This window comes from Pseudorca crassidens, chromosome 19 (assembly GCF_039906515.1).
Source record: "Pseudorca crassidens isolate mPseCra1 chromosome 19, mPseCra1.hap1, whole genome shotgun sequence".
NCBI classification, from domain to species: Eukaryota; Metazoa; Chordata; class Mammalia; order Artiodactyla; family Delphinidae; genus Pseudorca; species Pseudorca crassidens.
This window is the reverse complement of record NC_090314.1, coordinates 8,221,563-8,244,294: the sequence shown is the minus strand read 5'-3', so window position 1 is coordinate 8,244,294 and position 22,732 is coordinate 8,221,563. Positions and strand designations below refer to the sequence as shown.

The window sequence follows — 22,732 nt, the reverse complement described above, 5'->3', positions numbered from 1 at the left end:
AAGTTAAATTTATAGGAGACTTAAAGCAGGGAAAAATAAAACTTTTCCTTAAACTTTACTTGGATAGCTGAGAAATGTCAGTTTTAAAAAAATGTGTAGCATAGTTAGAATCTATAATTGAGTCTGAAAAACATGGCGACATTTGTAAAGTACTTGTTACAGGAACTGGTTATAAAGTATATGTGGTAAGTGCCTCTGATTCTCTTAATGAGCTCATGTAGGTAGTTTTTCTTTTTTTCTTTTTGAGTATCAAGTATAGATGTATAACAGAAAAGTTATGGACTAGTCCAGTCCTTACCCATTTACCCTCAGCTGAACATTTTATAAATATCAATTGAAGTAAAAAGATGATAGCTAGATTTTACTTTTAAAAAATGTGCAAAATGTACAGCGTAGCGACTATAGTTAATAATGCTGTATTGCATATTTGAAAGCTGCTAAGAGAGTAGAGCTTAAAAGTTCTCATCACAAGAAAAAAAAATTATTTGTGTGCGGTGACAGATGTTAACTAGACTTACTGTGTGGGGATCATTTCACAACATGTACAAATAGTGAATCAAGTTGTACACCTGAAACTAATATAATGTATGTCAGTTATACCTCAGTAAAAATATTTACAAAATAAAAGAAAATACACAGAACTTTCAAGTGTAATGAAACATACCTGTTAAGAAAAAGTGAAGATTTAAAATCAGTACACTTTTTTCTCCCAATAATATTTGAATATAAAAAATTAGTGTGAAATGCCCTATTTGTGATTATATTTGACTGTCTTTCTATTTTTATCATTTAGTTTATGGTTTTCAAGAACCATAGGAGGGTGCCTTTATCCCAATTTAAAGAACTGAATTGTGCTGACAATGGATAAGATACCAAACTCTAGAATTGCTTGCCTTTCCCACTGTGTTGCACACTATTTCTTTAACCATTTATTTGACATAACCTGATAAATAAAATCCAGGTCAGGAAATCAGTCCCTCCTCAAAGCACATATTGCATTTCTGTATGTTCCTTAAAAAGGAGAGCAACCCTAGTATTAAAATTTAAAAAGTAGAAAAATATAACGCTTTCAGGATACTGATTTTCTCACATTTTCTTTTAATGTCCCTTATTAGAGTGTGAGTGTGTGTTGAAACTTGTTTAAGATGGGATGTTAGTGAACGCTGTATTTTGAGTCATGTTTCTTTTTTTGCAAATTTCTCTTTTTCCATTCAATTTCTATTACCTAATTTGAGAAGCTGGGTTGATTTGGGCCCATAGAGTTTTTATTTTTAGGGGTCTGGAGGTCAAAATCAACTCCATCACACATAATTCAGGTCAGTCTGCATCTCTAGGAGATAGAGACAGTCCACATGATACAACCTGAGGAAGTTTAATTCAGATTTAAAAATAAGAAGGGAAACTAATAGTTAACACAGCTCTTTTTTCACTGTCTTTACCTAATTTGATGCTCATAAGTGCTCTTTAAGGGTAGATGAGCATGGTCTCCTTTCATATATTAGGGAACTGACGTTTAAATTAAGGAATTTGCCCTAGTTGAAGTGGGTTTTAATCCACCTGGTGACAGGCAGCCTTTGCTCTTTCTACTCTTCTACCCAGGTTCACATGGTTTCTCCGAGCTCTATTTAAGTCATTTCAGCCATTCAGGTCTGAGAGAAGAATCTTTGCTAGAAGTGATGCAGATTCAGGAATAGAAGGAAGAGATTATTTTAGGTTTCAGTCAGGGGGTGGAAGCTGTATGCATCCAGCCATGTTTGGGTTGATTTTGGAGCCTCAGGGCTTTCTGATGCTTCTTTGTGTTGCAGAGTTCTGAACTCGCTGGGGCGTTTACCCTGGCACTTTGAATTTGGGGGCATTTTGATTGCAAATCTACAGGCAAGTAGAAAACTTTAATTAGATGTTGAAAGGTAATAGAACTCTTTCAACACTATGCATAGTATGGAAAAGGCACCCACTTAGCATAAGAGTTAATAGCATACGTTGCCGTCCTGGCTAAATTTGTCATCTGGGCAACTTACTGTCCTGCTAATGGGCATGGGTTAGCTTCTGGCCCTTTTCCCCAACTCCAGGAAGTCTCCATGTGTCTCTTCACACTCTTGGCAAGGTTGAGAATTAACCTGAACCTGTAGAAAGGATTCAAGGGCAAGGAGAGAGGAGATTGGGCTGACTTAACAGCCACGCGGTGAGAGGGAGCATTGGCCAGTAGTTAACACAGCTCAAGATGGACCTTTACAAAGAAGCTGGCAGTCCCATCGTGCACGGCTTGATTCTTGAAGAAAAGCATGACATTCCTCACCAGGGAGAAGGATGGTGGAAGTGGACACCACAGCAGCTCTTTCAAGCTGTATTATATCTCATCTTACCAACAGTCACCCAAAGTATTCAAAAGGGGGAAGCTAGAAAAGGGTTGCCAGATAGATCTCTGTTATATATCTGACACATATATGTGTGTCTATCTGTGCCTGACTTTGCTGAAAAATAAGCGACATTAAATGGCTCTCCTGATGCATTTGCCAGTGACCCTGAGATCTGGGTTAGGTTCCTGCCAGGAGACAGTACCCACTCCGGAGTTAAGTCCTCAGGACAGCAGGCTGGGTGTAGGAAGGGCTGAAACGGAGAGGCAGAGTGTGGAATCCTTTGTTTTTATCTCTCGGTGACAGGAAATGAAAGGAGAGGGACTGTTTGTGTGGGTTAAGCTGGTCTGATAGGGAAGGTACCATAATCGTTGCTCACCTGAGGGAGATACCGGGAATAATAATGACTCTTGATAACATTAACCTGCGCTATCCCAGGCTCTGTGTTGCATTTATTACCTTATTTAATCATCACAGAACACTTTCCGGTATTATTATTCTGTTTTACAGATGAGAAAATTGAGGCTCATAGAGGTTAGATACTTGCCCACAGTCACATGGTTGATGAGTTGCTCTCCCCGGGTGTACTGGGCTTCCTTGAACGGGCTCCATGGTAATACAGTGCTTAGTTACAAACCGAAGAGTGAATAAGGTGGTCATCAGCCACAGGAGGGAGAGGGACTGGCATGTGAGGGCTGACAAGATCCTGAATTTTTAAAAATGTGGGAAGGATTAGTATTCATAAAATCATGAGTGGTTCTGGATGACGCAAATAACCTGGAATTACTAAATGAAGGTGGGTCCCTTTTAAGCTTGAGAAAGGTGAAGTCAGGAAAGCTCAAGGAAGTAACACAGCAGGAAATCTTGTGGAACTCACTCTGAGTACAATGAAAATACAAAGTTTGGATAAGCTTAGATAAATGCTGAGATGTTAGAGTCATAATGGTATACTATGAGTAACTTTACAGTTGAAGGCACTCGCCAACATTTCGAGGTTGAAGTTGGAAGGCGGCAAGCTGCTGGCCTCTTCATGCTTGTGGCAGAAGGAAGATTTGGGAGCTTGGTCTGTGTGCCTGACCCAGTAAGGCAGGCAGCTGTGATTTTCTTTGTATCAGTGTGGCTTCATACTGGAGTTCATTATCCCTTTTCAGCATTACCAGAATCCAGGGTGTCCAGGAAACTATAAGGCGCTACTAAGGAGGTGGGAAGCTACTTACGCCCCTGTCCCGCCCTCCCCCCCGTTACACCCTCAGCCCAGGCGAAGGGCAGTGCGAATGGTCGCTGTGCCCCATGAGGGCCACTAGACAATCAAAATTACACGTGGACACGCTGTTTCAAATTCTAAGATTACTTGATATTATTCTTAATTTTATATATAAATGAGGAAACTGGGGCTCAAGCAAGATGCCTCTTTTGAGTTTCACAGTTGGTACTAGAACCCTGGTCTGACATTCTTCATTTTGTTTTCTACTTTCTCAAATACTCTTTGCCTTTGGTTTTAATATACACTTATGCACATCTTAAACAGCCTTTTAAATGGATACAGGCAAGCTCACTTTATTTGGTAAATACAGTAAATTGTAGGTTTCCAGTTATGGCCAGTTAAGGACTCTCAAGATTGAGGTTGGACGGTGAGAATGAGGGGAAAATGTGGTGGGAGAGTCCTGGTGAGAAAAAGGAGGGGAAAAAACCCCACAGAGCTTTATTTCTTTGGTAGGCCTACTAGCACCCTGCCCTGTACATCTCAATATTTATTCTTGGGGGTCTGAGATTTAATGAAAAGAAACTTGGCTTGGGCCATGTACTTTCCCACATCTGTACTGTAAGCACCAACTCTCTGACCTTTGCGGTTTCTTTTTTTTTTTTTGGCTGCGTTGGGGCTTCGTTGCTGTGTGTGGGCTTCCTCTAGTTGCAGTGAGCGGGGGCTACTCTTCATTGCGGTGCGCGGGCTTCTCATTATGGTGGCTTCTCTTGTTGCGGAGCACAGGCTCTAGACGCGTGGGCTTCAGCAGTTGGAGCACGTGGACTCAATAGTTGAGGCTTGCTGGCTCTAGAGTGCAGGCTCAGTAGCTGTAGCACACAGGCTTAGTTGCTCCGCGGCATGTGGGATCTACCCGGACCTGGGATCGAACCCTTGTCCCCTGCATTGGCAGGCGGATTCTTAACCACTGCGCCACCAGGGAAGTCCCCCTGGTTCTTTTCCATATATATAATCTCTCTCTATAGAGTTCCCCCCCCCCCGTGTGTGTGTGTGTGTGTGTGTGTGTGTGTGTGTGTGTGTGTGTGTGTGTGTGTGTAGTCTTTTAGAGGTCTAGAAAGATTTAGGTAATGGCTTTTTATCTGATTTAATTGATAAGATTACATGGAGTTCCAAGGAAAAGCTGAGCCATCTGTTCCAGCTACTTTAGACTGTGCTTGTCAGTTAGCAAGTCTTTTCTGAGTGAGAAATAATGCAGAGATAGATGTAGGTATGAGTCCTTAGAATCTGTTCATCTGGTCACTTCATCCATAATTAGGTAAAAAGAGTAAGTCTGTAGTTATGCTTTGAGAATTTCACCCCTTCCCTTTTAGCTACATGTATGGATTCTGTACTGATGATAGAACTTCAAGATTTGAGAATTTTTTGGCATTTAAAAGTGGGCTTAACTTCTGATGTGTTAGGGGAGTAATTGGTGACATTCTAACATTCCCAGTTACATATACCTTATATTTTTTCCTATTCATTATACTTGTATCCTTTAACTTATTTTTATACAACTATACAGATCCAATTCATTCTTTTTCACATACTTCTCAGATTTATTTTTCTTGCTCCTTTCCCCATTCATCTTGCTATTTAGTTCACCTCTTTGCTCACCTTTTATTTTTGCTACCTAGTAGCACCTATTGAGCGTATTTAGAGCTAAAAAGAGAATAGTAAGTATCCCTTGAAATTGTTTCAGTGTTTCACCAGCTTCCTCTCTAGTCTCCAGGTGAATTTTCCGTTCCCTCTTCCAGCGGAGGGGGTGGGAGATGGGCTTCAGAGCTGCGGCCAGGCTCCTCCGTGTTTCCTATTCCACTGCTGCTTCCACAGTGCCAGCTGCCAGCTCCCTTTCCTCCTGACTTTTGCCAGCTCGTTTTGCCTGGTAGGAGGCTGGCTGGTGTTTAGTTGCTTAGGCTTATAAGATCCACAGAATCCATTTTTTGTTGTTTGTTTGTTTGTTTGTGTTTCCTTCTGAAGTCTGTTCCTGCTGCACATCTGGCGGGGGGGGGTGCGAGGGGGTGGGCAGCACGTGTATGGAGCCTCAGCAGTAGAGATACAAGTGTCAGGGCACTGCCTCCAGTTTGCCCCCAGGACTTTGTCCCTTGACGTCTCCACTCCCACTTCCTCCCACTTTGCCATCAGGTAGTAAGTAGGCAGTGGGTTACTTTTGTGTCCCAAAGGTACCTTCATGTCAGAGTAGCTACATTAGCCATTTTTCAGGTTTTGTGCATTATAGGTACTATATCTTAAAATCCTAGGAATTTCAAAGCTGGATGGGAAAGACTACTTAAACATATCCTTTTTAGTCCTGGATTTTTTTTTTTCTGCAAGTTTTGATTGAATTTATATAACTACAACTTGAGTGATACTCATTCTAAATTTGCTTTCCCTATTTTGTTCCCCAAAGCAATAATAAACACAAGCATAGGTAGACCACTGAGAAAAGTAGAAATTCACCCAATAGACTATGATGGCAAATGAATATTTTGGGAAGGCTTTTGTTTTGAACAGCTTACTTTACTGGGTGCATTTTACAAAACTACATCTGTATGAATATATGCATAAGGTATAATGAGGCCCAATTGAATTTGGAAAATATGTTTATGTTTCTAAGGAGAATTCAGAGGTTTTCTTCCTATAACTGCTATAGTCCTACTTACCGTTTCTAGGGACATGGTCTTTTTTCAGGGCTACTTCACAGGAATTTAAGCACCTCTTTAGTAGTTCACTGTCTTATCATTTGAGGTTAGCTCACTGGCAGAATGTTGCTATGTGTGTTTAACTCTCACAATTTATCAACTGCCAAAGCTTTTGAATCAGGGGTAGTAGTTAATCGAGTAATTCCAAGTCAGTAATTTGAGTTAATGAAATAGCTTGTGATATGTTCTGAACTTGTAGATTGAAGAAATTGACAAAACTGTCTTAAAAGTTGTTCTTAACTTCCAAGGGCTAATAGCTGTTCTTTTTATTGAATAGATGTGAAAATTAACGGTAGAGACAACATAACTCTTATAATTTAAACTTGATTTCAGTTTCGTATAATAAAGTACAATTAAGTCAGAAAGAGCTGAGTTTTTGAAGAAAGCCCGTATGTTATAGTTCTATCTGTGATGGTGGAGGTTATATGATTTGAACTGTTCTTGAATGTAATATAAAAATGCTATGTCATGTTCTAATTTTGGTTTGTTTGATTTACAGTAAATGAACTGGAACTTATCTCTTTTACTTTAGGCTTTCAGATAAACTTCTGTGAAAAGGCACAAAGTAAGCTACAAATTTTATGATATTATGCTACTTAATTTTTTTATATCCATCTTGGTATTGGGAATGTGTCCACTATTGTTTCAACTAACCAACCATGGTAATTTTACTTTAAAAGAGCTTCCATTTTTCATTCATTTTCCAAATACAAAAAAAAAACAACAACTGTGTTATATTCTTGCTTTCACTTGCAATTGAAATAGGAGAAACATATATGTAGGTATTCAAATGTATGTAAGTATAGAAAGATGTATATAGATATAGACAGATGTACTAGATTTAGAAAGATGTATGGAGGTATAGAAAGACATCTATTCATATGTATATAGTTATATAGAAAGATGTACATAGATATTTGGACTTAGCCATAATTTAAATCACAGGTTGAGGAAAGTTCACTTTTAAGATTGGAGTGCAGAAAGTATACAGTATAACTGTATTCTGAGACCTCATGCTTTAAAATTGATTTATTTTAAAGGATACATTTAATGAATTTTAACTTTTTTCTTTAAAACAAAGCTTTTTTCTTCCTCCTCCCCACCCCCCAATATAGACTAGGGTTTTTGTTTGTTTGTTTTTTAATAAATTTATTGATTTTATTTATTTATTTTTGGCTGCATTGGGTCTTCGTTGCCACGTGCAGTCTTTCTCTAGTTGCGGCGAGCAGAGGCTACTCTTCGTTGCCGTGCACGGGTTTCTCCTTGGAGTGGCTTTTCTTGTTGCGGAGCACGGGCGCTAGGTGCGCGGACTTCAGTAGCTGTGGCTTGCGGGCTTCAGTAGTTATGGTTCACGGGCTCTAGAGCGCAGGCTTAGTAGTTGTGGCACATGGGCTTAGTTGCTTCGCGGCATGTGGGATCTTCCCGGACCAGGGCTCAAACCTGTGTCCCCTGCATTGGCAGGTGGATTCTTAACCACTGCGCCACCAGGGAAGCCTTAGACTAGGGTTGTATATTAGGGTACCAGTCTTCATATACTACAGAATAGGTTTTCTATAAGAAAGCAAAATTTATAAAGCCAAAACAAATGCATTTTAAACTTAAATGTCATTTGTATAAAATGCAGTTTAAAAAATCCCAACTCAAGAAGGCTATTCTCCAGTTAACATAAATATATCCCAAAATATAATGTATTCATCTTCTGCTTGTTGACTCATAGAGTGGGGAAGAATAACGACCGCTTTTTTTTTTTTTTTGCTGTGCTGTGAGGCTTGTGGGATCTCAGTTCCCTGACCAGGGATTGAACCTGGACCACGGCAGTGAGAGCCTGGAATCCTAACCACTAGCCCACCAGGGAACTCCCACGACCGCCTTTTGATGTACATCATTGTCTTTTCCCCCCAGCTTTATGAGATGTAGTTGACATGACACTGTGTAAGTTTAAGGTGTACGCATGATGATTTGATGCCCTTACATATTGCGAAATGATTACCACAGTAGGGTTAGTTAACACCTCCATCACCTCACATAATTAGTATTTCTTTTTTGTAGTAAGAACCTTTAAGATCTACTCTCCTAGCAACTTTCAAGTATATAATGCTGTATTGTTAACTGTAGTCACCACGCTGTTACCTTTTAGATCCTCTGATGTGTATCATTCTTAAGTAAGTTAGTTCAAACGAAATAAAGTTTAACCTGGAGAAAACATTTCTGCTGTTTTAAAATTTTCTGATGGAATCAAAATGCTTAATTTCCATTGGTTGAACATTGTGACTTCCTTTGAAAAGCAGTGAACAAAAATTTATTTCTTGATTGGTTTATCCATGATATAAATATATAATGAGCAATAGAGTAAGGCAGCTAGATCCTAGGATAAAATTTTTTAATTGGTCCATTATTGTCATCCGTCTCTTACCTTAAACTAAAAATAGTATACGATTTCCTGCTCATAGTGAACCTACATATATGATATATATCTACATGTAATGAAGTTACAGCTTCTATTTTATGCTATATTTTAATTTTAACACAGTTTTTAGCTTTCTGTTTAAGTATTTCTGTTAATATTTAATATACTTTTAAATTTTTACATATTGACAGAAAATCTAATTTAAGAAAAATGCTGACATTTTAAAAATTTAAAACTGCATTTGCACTGTTGCTTTTTCTCTTAGTCCTATTGTGAACATAAAACAAGGGAAACATTGATTTTATTAAATTTAAGATTGTGTATACAGTGACTATAAATGGCTCTGTAGGTAGATGTAAAATGCCTTTAGACTTTCTAAGTGGTACTGTCCTCTCCCATTGTTACAGAAATGATAGGTTTGCAGTGCTGCTTGCTTTGTTACACGTGACGGAACCTAACTGTATTCCCACTTGATGCCCACTTTTGGTTGCCTTCACTACCTCTTTACACTGTGACTACTTTCTCATATCTCCCCTTTTATTTCTCCCTCTGTCTTTGGGAGGTCCTTCTCTTAATTTTCCAGCTTTTGGAATTCATACAGTTTTATACATTCATTCACAGAGCACATGTTGGACACATAGGTACCATCGAATGAGGGAGATTATTGGGGCAGAAGTGAATAGAATAGGTCTCTGCCCTTAGCGGGCTCTTAGTGCAGTGGACGAGGGTTGTTCCTGCGTTGATTGCAAGCATACGACTACTGATGCTGCGGATTGATTAGTAGCTGAACCCAGGATGAGGTGGTGCAGGAACGCATATGTACTGGGCACCTTTGCTTCCACTGTTCTGTCCTGAGAGAGAACTAACACGAGGGCTGCTGTGGGGTCTCACGATAGCTGCTTTCCTGATTGGAGACCACGGCTCAGAGATCCAACAATGGCCTGTCCTGCTTTGGAGTCAAGCAGAGCTGTCTGTGCTGGCTCGGACCTCAGTGGAAGTCTTGAGGAAGGGGAGGATTGGACCTGAATGATGGTACGGAGGGCCAGCTCTGAGGTCACAGCATTTATTTTTGAACTCTTGGTTCCTATATTTTAGGGTAAGTTTTCAGTTGCTTACATATATTAACACTTTTTCTCAAGCTGGTCCTATGATTTGCATGTCTTAAAAGTTAGAAGTGCAATTTGGTAATGTTTTCAGAAAATCAGTCTTCCAGTTTGCTCTGGAATATAGACATTAACTGTATGTTAAAAGTAGCCACTCATTTCTTTAAAAATAAAGGGCTTGAAATCACCAAAGCAATGTTTTCTTGACTATTAGGGCATACTCTAGTGCCAGTTTTATTTTAAGGGTGTTTCAGAATTTTCAGAAAAACTACAGTTTAATTCATTAAAAATAATTACATAGCATACAGTAGTTGTAGGAGGGGATGGAGTACAAAGAACACAAAAGTACATATTGTTAAAAGTCCACTATGTTTGAGTCTGCTTCAAATGCTCAATTCTCCATCATAAACCAAAAAGACTTATTTTAAGATGATTCTGATGACTAATGGAAGCTCTGAAGGATTAATTTTCCCCCATTGTTTGACTTACACATAGTTTTTATTTTTTATATTGTTACATTACTGTTCCAATCAGTCTATTACAATTGCCTGTTACGAGTTAGTGGCGTTTTATTGGTGATGTGTGTGTAGGTTTTTAACACACACACAGACAAATAGTGTGAGACTGCATATTTAATTTTGGAACCAGATTTTTATAGAAATTCAATAAAAATCCACTTTGCACCTCATGATCTTTTTTATCAATTATAGTTTCTGCATTTATTTGCTTTTTGGTTTTCTAAATATATATAAGATAATATATATTTAATATAAAATTGTTATTTGAGCCAACAGTGTTATATTTCTTTAACACTGTTAGATTATTGAATTTTTCTAAGGTCTGTATGTAAGACTACATCAGGGGAAAATGCTTTTTTCCCATGTAGAGCTCCTACATTTAGAGGGTTGATTAGTTCATCATTTACCATTTGGAGATAATGATTTTGTACTTGTAAATATGTTTATGTGATTTATGACTCAGTTTGAATGATCATATCTCAGTGGCTTTAATGAGCTAACTTGAAAACATAGTTCTTTAGAATATGATTTGCTTTGCTTTATAAAACCAATTTTGCAGGGAGAGGGGAGCAGAGATTTGCCTAGAAACAGTTTTTGAGATATGGTTTTGTAAATGTCAAATTTGCCTTAGCGTATCGGCATTTTGACTTTCTGCTTGTATGAGAATTGTGACCCATTAAAGATCCCAGGGCACGGGGATTTTCCTCAGAAAATGCCTAGTAGAATCCTGTGCCGATCAAAGTGAGAGTAGTTAGGAATTTGGCAAATACTCTTAATAATTTAGTTTTCATACAAGGGCACTTTTAGCCTTTTTTTCCCCCCTTACTGCAGTGCATTTTCCGCCCATGGCTGTAGAGTTTTTGAGTGCTAAAGACAAGTTTTGGTAAGTGTTGAGTTTCCGTAGCTTTGCCTTTTTTACTTTTGATAGCTCTAAAAAGATTTAATGGCTTTAAAAATTTGTTTTACTTGAGAATGTTTGCATAGCAACATGTATTTAGAAAATTACATGTTGCAGAGCTGACTGTTATCCTTGAAGTCATTAATAGAAATTAGATTACAGGTATTGATCGCTTTTGGTAACACTGCACACCAAAGTATTTGGGGGGAAAATGGAGGTATCCTAATGACAGATTTTCATTTCATTGTGAAACTATTATTTTTAAATAAGTACCCCAAATTGTTTTTAAATTGGTAATGATAAAAATGAAACAGTAAAGAGGAGGAAGGATGTTTTGTGAATCCTCCCAGAAGTCTGAGGAAGTCATTAATAAGTTTACTGATCTGATAAGTTCTGTAAAAGATGATGTTTCACTCAAGAGAGTATTTGACTTTACTGGAGGTGAGTATAGACAACCACGGGAAGGAAGGAGTGGAGGGAGGGTCAAGCTGTCCCGTGTTTAAAACTAAGAGCTTAGAACATTCAACTAATTAAACTTCTAATTTCCTATTTTATGTAACAAAAATCTATACCCAATGACTAAAATTTTATTGTTTGGAATTTATTAAGCTCACCTAAGTTTTTCAGCAATCCTAAGAAACAGAATGACCACATTTGCTACTATTGGAGGGTAACATGGTTTATTTAAATCTAAATACACGCTGAACTTTGTTACAAAATGAGACTATTGTAGGGTTTGCCGTAAGCCCCTAGGACTGAGCGTCTAGTACATTCATCACTGTCTGTGGACCATGATGAACTGCCAGGGGAAAGCCCAAGCTTTCCAACAGCTTTTATACTAACCGAAGCCCAAGAATCGTTGTATAGGCTGAGTCAAGGTTCATGCATCCCCTTTATACCATATACCATTCCAAGGGGAATGCTACCTAATTATCTTTGATCTTGGAAGTGGTGGGAACATTAATTCTTCCTGAAAATTGGTTTTGTTGCTAGAGGAAGGAAGGTTTCAAATATCTATTGCACCTTAAAAATCATTTGAAGAAGCTTACTGTGTGGTGTTTTTGAATGAGAAAAAATTAGTGATTCTCCCACATTGCAGAAAGTTTCCTTTTATTTGCCAGTTGAACTTTACGATGAGCAATGAAAGGATATTTGACAAAACTTTTGTGAGAAGTTTCCAGAAATTATTCCCAACTAACTCTCCAGTTAATCAAAGTGGTTTTCAATTTAGCTTATAAATTTAGGGTGATGGTTTTCAAACAAGGAATAGTAAATACTTGAATTCTTACTGCATGATTTTATGAGTGCTTTCAAAATCCAGACACAAGTGTCTAGATGAAAAGATGTTCTAGAAGAAACTTGGCACCTGCCATGTTGGTGTTGATTTTCTCATTAGGTAGAAATCAGTGAACATTAATCAGAAGTGAAAATCAAGTGTATACATATTTACTCCCTTCAGAGAACCTCTTAAAAGGTTAAATAAACAGAGGCACAAATATAACATTTAACAAACATATCTATACCGCTAATGGTAAGAGGCACTGGGGTCTCTAAAGATGGATTAAATCTAGAGCCTACTCTGAAGAAGTTTATGTTCGTTGAGAAATTGAACATGTAGTGACAGACTATGTGGTAGAAATAATAACAACAGATAACTCTCATTTACCGTGTGCTAAACTCTGTTCTAAGCTTTTTATTTATCTAATCTTATCTATCACTTTATTTAAATTATCTAAGTAAGTTATTAACTCTTTATTTCTTCCAACAATCTTATGAAGTAGGTATAATAGTTATTATAGATGAGGAATGGAAGCACAGAAAGGTTAAGGGAATTTTCTAAAGTCATACAGCTAAGGAGTAGCAGACTGTGTGACCTTGGTTTGGTCACAGGTTACATGCTATAAACCATAGTGTTTTATTGATTCTTGAAAGAAAGCGGTGAGCACTCATAGGAATGATTTTCTAAACCAAATGGCTTTTGAGGAGTCTTCACTTGAAAATTGTCATGAGATCTGGACATACATTTATATATCATTTTTGATTTTCTGGCCCTGGAGAGTTTCAAAACGTTATCTAACAAGCCTGACTGAACATTAAGTGGAAAGATTCCTTCTTGTGGCTCCAAAGCTAGGAACAGAGGTATCTGCCACTAGGGAGAAAGTATTTTCAAAATATCAGAATTATTCTGGCCTAGACAGATGCAGAGAATGGATTGCTTTGGGATTCTCAAACGACTTGTGTGTCTGGGGAACAGCTGACCAAGATGAGTAGGTCAGGAGACTGGGGAGTCAGTGAACAAGGTGGCCATGTGCTGTGTGAGGACAGATTTGTGTACAGGCTCTTAAAAACGAATTGATGTCTTCAGATTTATGTCCCTCCTACTTTCTTATAGTTAGGGGTGGAAGAAAGCACATTATTTAATTTTTTAAAAAACGTTTAATTATAGAAGTTTTCAAACTTAGAATAATATAGTGAACCCCATGTACCCATTACATGGCTTCAGCAATTGCCAGCATGTGGCCGATTTTATTTCATTTGTTCCTCCTCCCTCCACCTGTCTCTACTAAAAAAATTTAAAGCTGATTCTGATTATCATGATTTCATCCACAAATATGTGTGTCACACATCTTTTAAGTGATAAGGACTCTTAAATACAGAACTTTAATGCCATTATCACACTGTTAAATAAACAAAACAATATTATCAGATAGCCACTCAATGTTCAGATTTCCTCAGATGCCCTACAAATGCCTTATTTACAGTTGATTTGCTCCAACTTGAGGTCTCAACAAGGTCCACACACATACTGCATTTGGTTCATATGTCTCAAGTTTCTTTACAGTAGTTCCCTCTTCTCTCCTTTTTTCTTGCCATTTATTCATTGAAAAAAAATGGGTCATTTTTTTGGTAGCATTTTGCACATTTTGGATTTGGCTGATTACATCCTTTTAGTAATTAGTGTTTCACATTGCCCTGTATTTCCTGTTAATTTGTAGTTAGAAATAAGGGCTTTGATCACATAGATATTCAAATTTTTGGCAAAAACACTTGGTAGGTGGTGCTGTGTATTTTTTGTTGTGTCGCATCAGGAGGCATACGATTTCTGGTTGCAGCTCTTGTTAAGATTGATCAGTGGGCTTTGGTGCCGTCAGTGTGTTTCATATGGAATAAAGTTCCCCATCAGCCTTTCACCTGATGGTTCTGGCTACCATCAGTGGTTTTTGTCTAGATTAATTCTTTCATTCGGGACTGGTTAACTTGTGTTTCTAAACGTTTGTGGACTCTGCAAATAGTTGCTGTTGTCAACCAAGAGACAAAGTTTGTGTTTGGGGCATACTATCAAATGCAAATTATTGCATTGATCATCTATGACTTAACTGCACCAGTGCTGAAGGATATGAAGTACGTGACTGAACAGGGTTAGTGAAATGCAAGAGTTGCTTAAGAAGTTGTCACTACTAAAAGGTGAATAATGACACCTGTTGGACAAGTACGTACCAGTCACTGAGAAGGTAATTGCCAACTGGAACACAAGTAGTTCACGTGTTTTTTATATCTTGGATGAGAACTCCTATTTACTTCTAGTCTCACCAAACTGCCTTTCGGTGACTATCTCTGGTTCCCAAGTACTGGCAAGATAATGCTTGAAGGACCTGAGCATTCTAATCACTGAATATAAATTAATGAGCAAAGCTGGAATCTGGTTTGGGACTGATCTTAATTTGGCAGAACTGGTCTCACATACCCACTGGTTCTTCGACTTCACCAGAGATCAAGAGATCTTTAAAAGTCCCAAACCAGATTCCAGCTTTCTTAAGCAACTCTCCCATTTCACTATCCCTGTTCAGTCACCCGTCTTGTAACTACACTATTAAAGTCTCCACGTGGTGATGTTCTAACACGGATTTGACCTTGCACAATTTGTAAATAACAAATCAGAGACATTTCAGTCAGGATACTCTCATGTACTGTATATTTAGAAAGTAGATAGGGTGCAGTATATCCTCTTTGAGTGCCGTTTAACTCTCTTTATTAATCTTATTCTAACCTTTTAAAAACCTTAATTTATAGAATACATTTATGGGCAACAAATAGTACTTAATTGTGTCCACTGAGAAGTGAAAGTGTTAGTCACATCTTAATGTTTTTTTTTTAAATCGGGAAGGATTATTCTGTGGGGTACAAAGAAGCTATTTGGATGTTGGTGAGAGGAGTATAATAGTGCTGTAGCTATTGCTTATACATATACAATATTAGCTTTGTATGGAAGATGCTGATTGGTTTTTCACCTCTGTTATTTGCTTTGGTAGTAACACAGTTGGTTTGAATTTAAATATGGATTGTGAATTATTACTTAAAATTTCTTTAAAAAGATGTATAGGATAATACAGCACTGAAATGGAAAACGTTGGCTGAGTGTATAAAAGATGATCGCAAGCCATGCAACGTGAGGCAGTTAAAAATGCCAGCTATCTTGTTTTAAAGCCAGGATGGCCGACTAATTCGTGTGTCATGAAGTTCTATAGTCAGGAGCATCTCTCTCGTTAAAGCTTGCTGGCTAACTTTTTCAGAGAACCTATTTAACTTCTAGTTACGCATCTTTCGATTAATGAGAACAAAAGAAGCAACTAATTAGATCTATTGCGAAGTATGGATAAAACCCCCAGTCAAGATGTCTGAGTGAAACTGTTTGTCCTAAAGGTGTTAAATCAAAACTTGGGCTTGGATTATTCATTTATTCAAGGAATATTTGAGTTCCTGTGACACGCAGGTGCTTTTTTTATGGAAAGTCACCAGAGTGCTAAATCTAATTTCCAGTGGTCAAAAGTCATCCAGATGAATATGAGAATGCTTATGTTCACATGTTGACTGTGTTGCCGAAGAAGCAAGGGGTTGTTATATAACAAATGTGGTACGCTCTTGGTGACTAGTTGAATATTGTATAGTGTGGGGCTTTCTGCCCCTCCTCTGCAGTTATTAAATTATTGCTGAACTCCTCATGGTGTTTTAGAATTGGGGAAGTCATCTTTGAAATAAAGCTTCCCTTCTGCTTTCGGTAGTGCAAGCTGCAGGCTTGCTTATAGGTTTGGATAGCATAAAAAATCAAGTACAAGTATTAATGGAAATAAGGAAAGATTTATTTCTTGAAACTGACTTCTTTTGCCTTTAGGAAATCTTAATAGTCCTCACTTCTCAGTGTTTCACATTTTGCCACTCTGAGGTGTTTTCTGACCGCAAGCAATTTTCCAGTGTCAATTGGGTCCCAGCAATTCAATTCAATTCTGACACTGTCTACCTGGAGTTAGCATCAGATCTTACAAGTTAAAGGGCTCAGCCCCATAAAGCTGCCCTGACTTCAGATCCAGCTGCAAATGGGGCGCCGAGGCTACTCACTCTTCTGCTCGGCGGACTGCAGGTTACAAGGCTCCCTTGCCCACCGCCCCCAGGTGCACTTATTTGCTGGAATAGCTCACAGAACTCAGGAAAACACTTTACTTATGTTTACCAATTTATTAGAAACATGTAACTCAGGAACAGCCAAATAGAAGAGATGCATAGGGCAAGGTGTGGAGAGAGAGGAGGTGCAGAGCTTCCACACCTTCTCTGGGCTTGTCATCCTTCTGGCACTTTGATGTGTTTACCAACCAGGAAGCTCCCCTAGCTCATCTTTAGGAGTTTTTATGAAACTTTCATTACATAGGTATGATTGATTAAATCGTTGGCCTTTGGGGATTGAACTCGATCTCCAGACCCTCTGCCTTACATGGAGGTTAGTGGGTGGGGCTGGAAGTTATCACCCTCTGATCACTTGACTGGTTTTTCTGGAGACCAGCCCTCCCATCCTGAAGTTTTGGAGGTTCTCCCCACCCCCACCTAATAAGCAAAAACTCTGATATAGTGGAAAGAAGCTTGTTATGCATAATAAAAGATGCTCATCACTTAGGAAATTCCAAGGGTTGTAGGAGCTCTGTGCCAGGAACCTCCAGCAAATACCAAATATATTTTTTATTATATCACAGACAATGTCTGTAGCAAAACTACCTGCATATAATAGACACATAGCTTTGAATCAGTAAGCTTTCTAGACAGACTAATCTGTAGTTACCCGGAAAGAAGAGTGGGTACCCACTATCACTTTGGCCAGTGGATGGTTGATTTTCTGTTGTGAAAAGGATCAAGACGTCCTGTCTGCTAGGACTAAAGTGGTACCTCTAGTATGATGCTAAATTGTCTGTAAAAAATACAGCTTTCTGTATCCTAATCTACTTGCTAACTTACAGGATTTAGCCTAGAAGAGTTAATTATTTATGACTGTGTGGGAATCCTTATGGTATTTTGGGCAGATGAGGAAAGAAATTAGATAAGGGAAGAAATTAACATTTGATAAAAATCTGGCTTTGTTGTGTGGTTAATAATACTAGTTTAAGTAAACTCTTTAAGAAGAAGTCCGATCTGGTTGTTTTAGTAGCTCCCCAACTTGGGCACTGCTGTTGGCTGAAATATTCATCTCCTTGCCCCGTGGCCTGGAGCCACTCGCTAGAGCTCTAGGTCAGTGGTGCTTAGCCAAGAACAGCCTTGTTTCTCCTTCATTGTGTTGTGCACCTGTGCTTTTCTTAACACCGTGGTACATATAAAAAAGGTTTGAAGCACTGATTGAAAAAATACTGATGGTATTATTAGAAACTATGGTTAACAAGCTTATTTCATTTCTGGGTGGTGGGGAGTTAAAATGATGATGGCAGGATGCTGCGGGTTTGCTGAGCAGGAAGAGTGTACGTGATATAAGCGCAGTGGGCACTCTGGCTTCTCACTAGAGCTGAAGCAAGCTGCCGTGAGACCATCGTGTGTGGCCTGTGCCTCTGCCTCTACAGAGCCGCAGCATGGGCTCGAGGTATGGATGAAAACTGGAACAAGCTCCGCGACTTTTCTTGACACGGTTTTCCTAAGCTTGCATATTATGTGCCTTGTCCCACTAGAAAGAGGGCTATCGACAAGGAAGACTCCTTATGTGGATGGTTTTCCAGAAATCCTAACATCTTGCTTTGGGCATGTGGTGAGACAGTAACTTAAAACTTTGGGGAGCTGATGAGTTTCATGAGAATGTTGGAGGGTCCGATTGGGAGGCCTGCACATCACAGGAGAAGGGATCACATACCGTCTGCATAGAAAGTTTGGTTGGAGTTGGTCAGCACAGTGTTCGCGTGTCACTTGTCTCCACGGGGCCCCTGTTGACATGTTCATGGATTTCAAGCTTAAGAACAAAAATGCCATGTGGATTTGGCTGAGTTTGGGGCATTACATGGATGTAAAGTGTTCTGAGCTCCTGGACAGGGTGCTGGGTACCTTCACTGACTACTGTGCTGCAAACAGTCCCCTCGCTGACTAGGATAGGATTGTCAGTGCTGCGTGTGGCCGTTGAGCTTCTCTGTGAAGGGAAGTAGTGCAGGTGTATAGTGGGTTAGGCCTTTCGCACAAGGACTGTGAAGGATGATGATAAAAGAGAATGCTAAACAACAGGCTGGGGGCACATGAAGGACTCAGAATTATTAGCACTTCTTCCTCTTCTCCCCTAAACTGGGGGTGGAGGTGTGCTGACAGACAGTATGGTTGCCACCTTTTGAGTATCCATTTGGAACCTTCTCAAGGTGGGTGTGTAACTGGAATTCCCACTCTTAGATTCCCATGGAGGCTGTGCTTGCACAGTCAGGAGCATGGCATTGTGTGTATGTGTGTGTGGGGGATTGTGTTTTCCTGTTTTGTTGGAGATTAAAATATTGTTAACTTAGCTGATTCATATACCTTCAGAAATCTCAAATGTTATAACTTATGAAATATTACAAGATGATAGTGGTATGGAAATGTCCAAGTTGTATTAGCAGGTATATCAGAGTGCCTATGCGTACTTGTATTTTTTTTTTTTTTTTTTGCGGTACGCGGGCCTCTCACTGCTGTGACCTCTCCCATCGCAGAGCACAGGCTCCGGACGCGCAGGCCCAGCGGCCATGGCTCACAGGCCCAGCCGATCCGCGGCATGTGGGATCCTCCCAGGCCGGGGCACGAACCCGCGTCCCCTGCATCGGCAGGCAGACTCCCAACCACTACGCCACCAGGGAAGCCCTGCGTACTTGTATTTTTAAGGCCATTTTTTTACTTGTTCTCTAGGGCTCAGTAAGATTAGGTTTAGAGAACAGATTAGAAAGCTCTGATGTGACGAGCAAGGAGACTATAATTAAGACAGAGACAAAAAACGCTTAGTGCGGAAAAACAGAAAAGTAGAAAAAGAAAAAAGTCACTGATAATTCTAGCACTTTGAATTAATCACCAATGATATTCTAGAGAATGTGGCCTGCGTGTGTATTATAGATTATCATATGCACATGTGCTTTACTAAAATGACAGTTTATCAGACACATTATTTATTGCCTGATTAAAAAAGAACTCTCACTGTTAAAGTTAATTCTGATGTCAATAGTCTTTATGGTGTGTTTTCTTGGTAGCAGTGTAGTATTCCAATTATGGGTATGCCATAATTTTTGTAACTAATCTAACACAGATGTCTCTGCTTTGAATAACTTTCTTTGCATTGCCTTTAACTTCCTAAAGGATAAATTCTTAGGAATGGGTTGGCCGTAAGGACATTTTGAGATGTTTGCTAGGTATGGCCCTTTTTATGGAGAAAGTGAACCAGTTTATCTCACAGCAGTGCTTTGTTCATTCATTTGTCTGTGTCCTTTTGTTTACTGAAGAAGTGTTAAGGATTTATGTGTCTGGTGTAATTCTAGACATTGAGGCACATGAGAAATGGTTTCTGCACCCCTGATACTTAGGGTATAGTGGGCAAGGTGGGCATGACCTAACCACAGATAGGTGTAAAAGTACAGCTCTGACAAGTTCTGAAGGGACTGCTGCTTCTCATACCCTTTGTTAACATTGATATTAGGACTCTTTATTTATGTGTGGGATTAAAGGCAAAAAATGAATTTTAATTTTTTGGAGAGCTAGAAGAATTTGATAATTTTTTCATGTTAATGGTTTATTTCTGTTCTGTTCGTATTGCTTCTTTTGTTAATTACCTGTTCACGTTTTTTGTGTATTTTCTAATTGGGATATTTGCTGTCATATTGATCAGTAAGGCCCTTATATTCTCTCCCAGCTTGTCATTTCAGAAGGTAATGATTTCAGCTGGGGCTTTGTAGTTCAGACAGAAGGATTTCCTCTTTGCCCCTCGGTGAACCTGGGGACCTCACAGGAGAGCTTGGGACCATGGCGATCCAAAGCCAAGATCCTGCTCAACAGAATGTTTGATTCTGTCTGCGTGACTGTGTGGACAGGCATCTCAAGCCCTGTTTATCTCAGTAAAGCCTTGACATCTGTGCTGTCTTGGTAATCCCAGGAGGGTCTTCCTGAATTAGATTGCTCCCTGGGTGTTTTTGAAGAGTTTGGACTAATCAGGAATTGGCTAGTTTAGTCTGAGGAATTATATTTGTTTGCTGGTAATAGACATCTGGCTCATATTAGTCCTTCCCACAGTAGTTCTGCCAAGTAAGGGGTGGTTTTTATCTTGGTTTTACAGATGTGTGAATTACTAGACCACAGAAATATCCCTCTTTTTATCTTTATCAGCATTTCATTGGTGGTCATTTCGCATCTAGCAAAAGTACTTTTTCCCCCCTATTCCTACCCTTTAGCTTCCTCCCACCATGGTCCTTTTTAATTTTGGCAGGATGCCAAAGAAAATAGTCTTTGTAATTATGTCACTACCTTGTCTATCCTTTTGTCCCCACTGCCTGGCAAACCACCTTGTGTATAAGTGTGATATTTCCGCACCTATGGCTATGGAACTTATTACACTGGACTTCCCCCAAATCTGTCTTACACACAAAAGTGTCAAAATGTGCTAAAGGGGCTGTTGGTTTCTTAAACAAACTCAGCACTGTCCAGTTTCCAAAATGCTTAGCTGCATGGATGAATGACAGTGTTCTATTTTACTGATGAGAGTTCAGTGTTCTAAGTGAGATTTTGTGAATTTTTGGAAATTGCTCACCCTGATGTACCAAAGGCTGGCAGAGGAGGAGTAATATAATATTAGCTGGTAGTAGCTCATTTACTACTTGGAAGGCCTGAGATTGCAAGTCTAAAATGTACAGAGTTGCCCATTTCTTCTAACTGCAAGTCAACATCCTTCCTCTCTTATTCTCTCGAGCTTATGAAATAAGTTAGGGCACTTGTCACGGTAGTAATTTAGGCAGAAAAGGGAATAAAAGTAAGTTCTTGTCTACCACTTTATTTCCTCATTTCTGAAATTGTTTGAGGTTGCATAGTTGGAATTGTCTTCCTCTTTTCCGGTGATTACAGATAATTTAAAAAATTATTCTGGATACTCTTTCTGTTTTGAAAATTAGGTACTCGGAGTTAGAGCCAAGGGAGAAAGGAGAATTTAAGGCAATTCTTTTTCCCCCACCTCTGGTGGGATGCTTGGAATACTTGGTATCATATGAGTGATTTGTCCATTGTAGTTCAAGTTCCCACTTTCTCCTGTGCTTGGGTCTGGGGAGTCCCCTGTGGTGGTGATAGGAGTTCCTTCAGAGGGACTGATTCTGATCACTTTTTCATTGTTTCTCCCCAGCTCCTTTAGCATGTGAGTAGTGGCTTAAAAGAGCAGCTGTTTAATTTTTCATGATTCTGTTTGTTACTCACATGTCTGCATTCAGCTAGTCGGTCTGTTGGGGCCGTCTCAGCTCAGCTGGGGTGGCTGGGACTTCTGGGCCTCTCCATGTGCTCTTTCATCATCAAGGAAGCCTGACTGAACTGCTTTCCATTTCGACTCAGTAGCTTTCCAAGAGGGTGAGAGTGCAAACTGCAGGGGCTCATAAGGCTTAGCTTTGGACATCATATAGCATCCCTTCTGCTCTATTATTCTGGTCAAAGCAAGTCCCAAGGCCTGCCCAGATTCAAGAGGGAGGGAAATGGATGCCACCTGTTGATGGGAAGAGCAGTAAAGTCACATTGCAAAGAAGCGTGGACACAGGGAGCTGTGATTCATTGGTGGCTTTTTTTTTTTTTTTGCTGTACGCGGGCCTCTCACTGTCGCGGCCTCTCCCGTTGCGGAGCACAGGCTCCGGACGCGCAGGCTCAGCGGCCATGGCTCACGGGCCCAGCCGCTCCACGGCATGTGGGATCTTCCCGGACCGGGGCACGAACCCGTGTCCCCTGCATCGGCAGGCGGACTCTCAACCACTGCGCCACCAGGGAAGCCCCATTGGTGGCTATTTTTGTAACAATCTACCGCATAACCCACAGTGATCTGAAAGCTGAAAGGTGTCTTACTTTCGGCTTAAGTATTCTGTGAGTCTGAGTTGTTCTGTGGTCAGAATTAGAGCAAAAGATATTCCTAGGCTGTAGTAAGTATGGATATACTTGGACAAATCCTTCTTCTTCAGAATCATAGTTCTGAATATTCTTGAAGATCCCATGCTTAGGAACGTTCCTCTCATGAGAACTGTGAGGAA

General features: G+C 39.5%; 1 protein-coding gene across 3 annotated transcripts in view; it reads left to right on the top strand.

The window, feature by feature from the left end:
• MAP2K4 (mitogen-activated protein kinase kinase 4) overlaps window positions 1-22,732 on the top strand; it is a 104,842-nt gene that overhangs the window by 3,852 nt on the left and 78,258 nt on the right. The window contains exon 2 of one of the 3 annotated variants that reach the window (XM_067715997.1): window positions 6,796-6,861. The exons of 1 other annotated variant lie outside the window; for it this stretch is intronic. In XM_067715997.1, coding sequence (XP_067572098.1) covers window positions 6,796-6,861 — 66 coding nt within the window. The remainder of the gene's footprint in view (window positions 1-6,795; window positions 6,862-22,732) is intronic. One more of the 3 variants, XM_067715998.1, reaches the window with a different exon arrangement.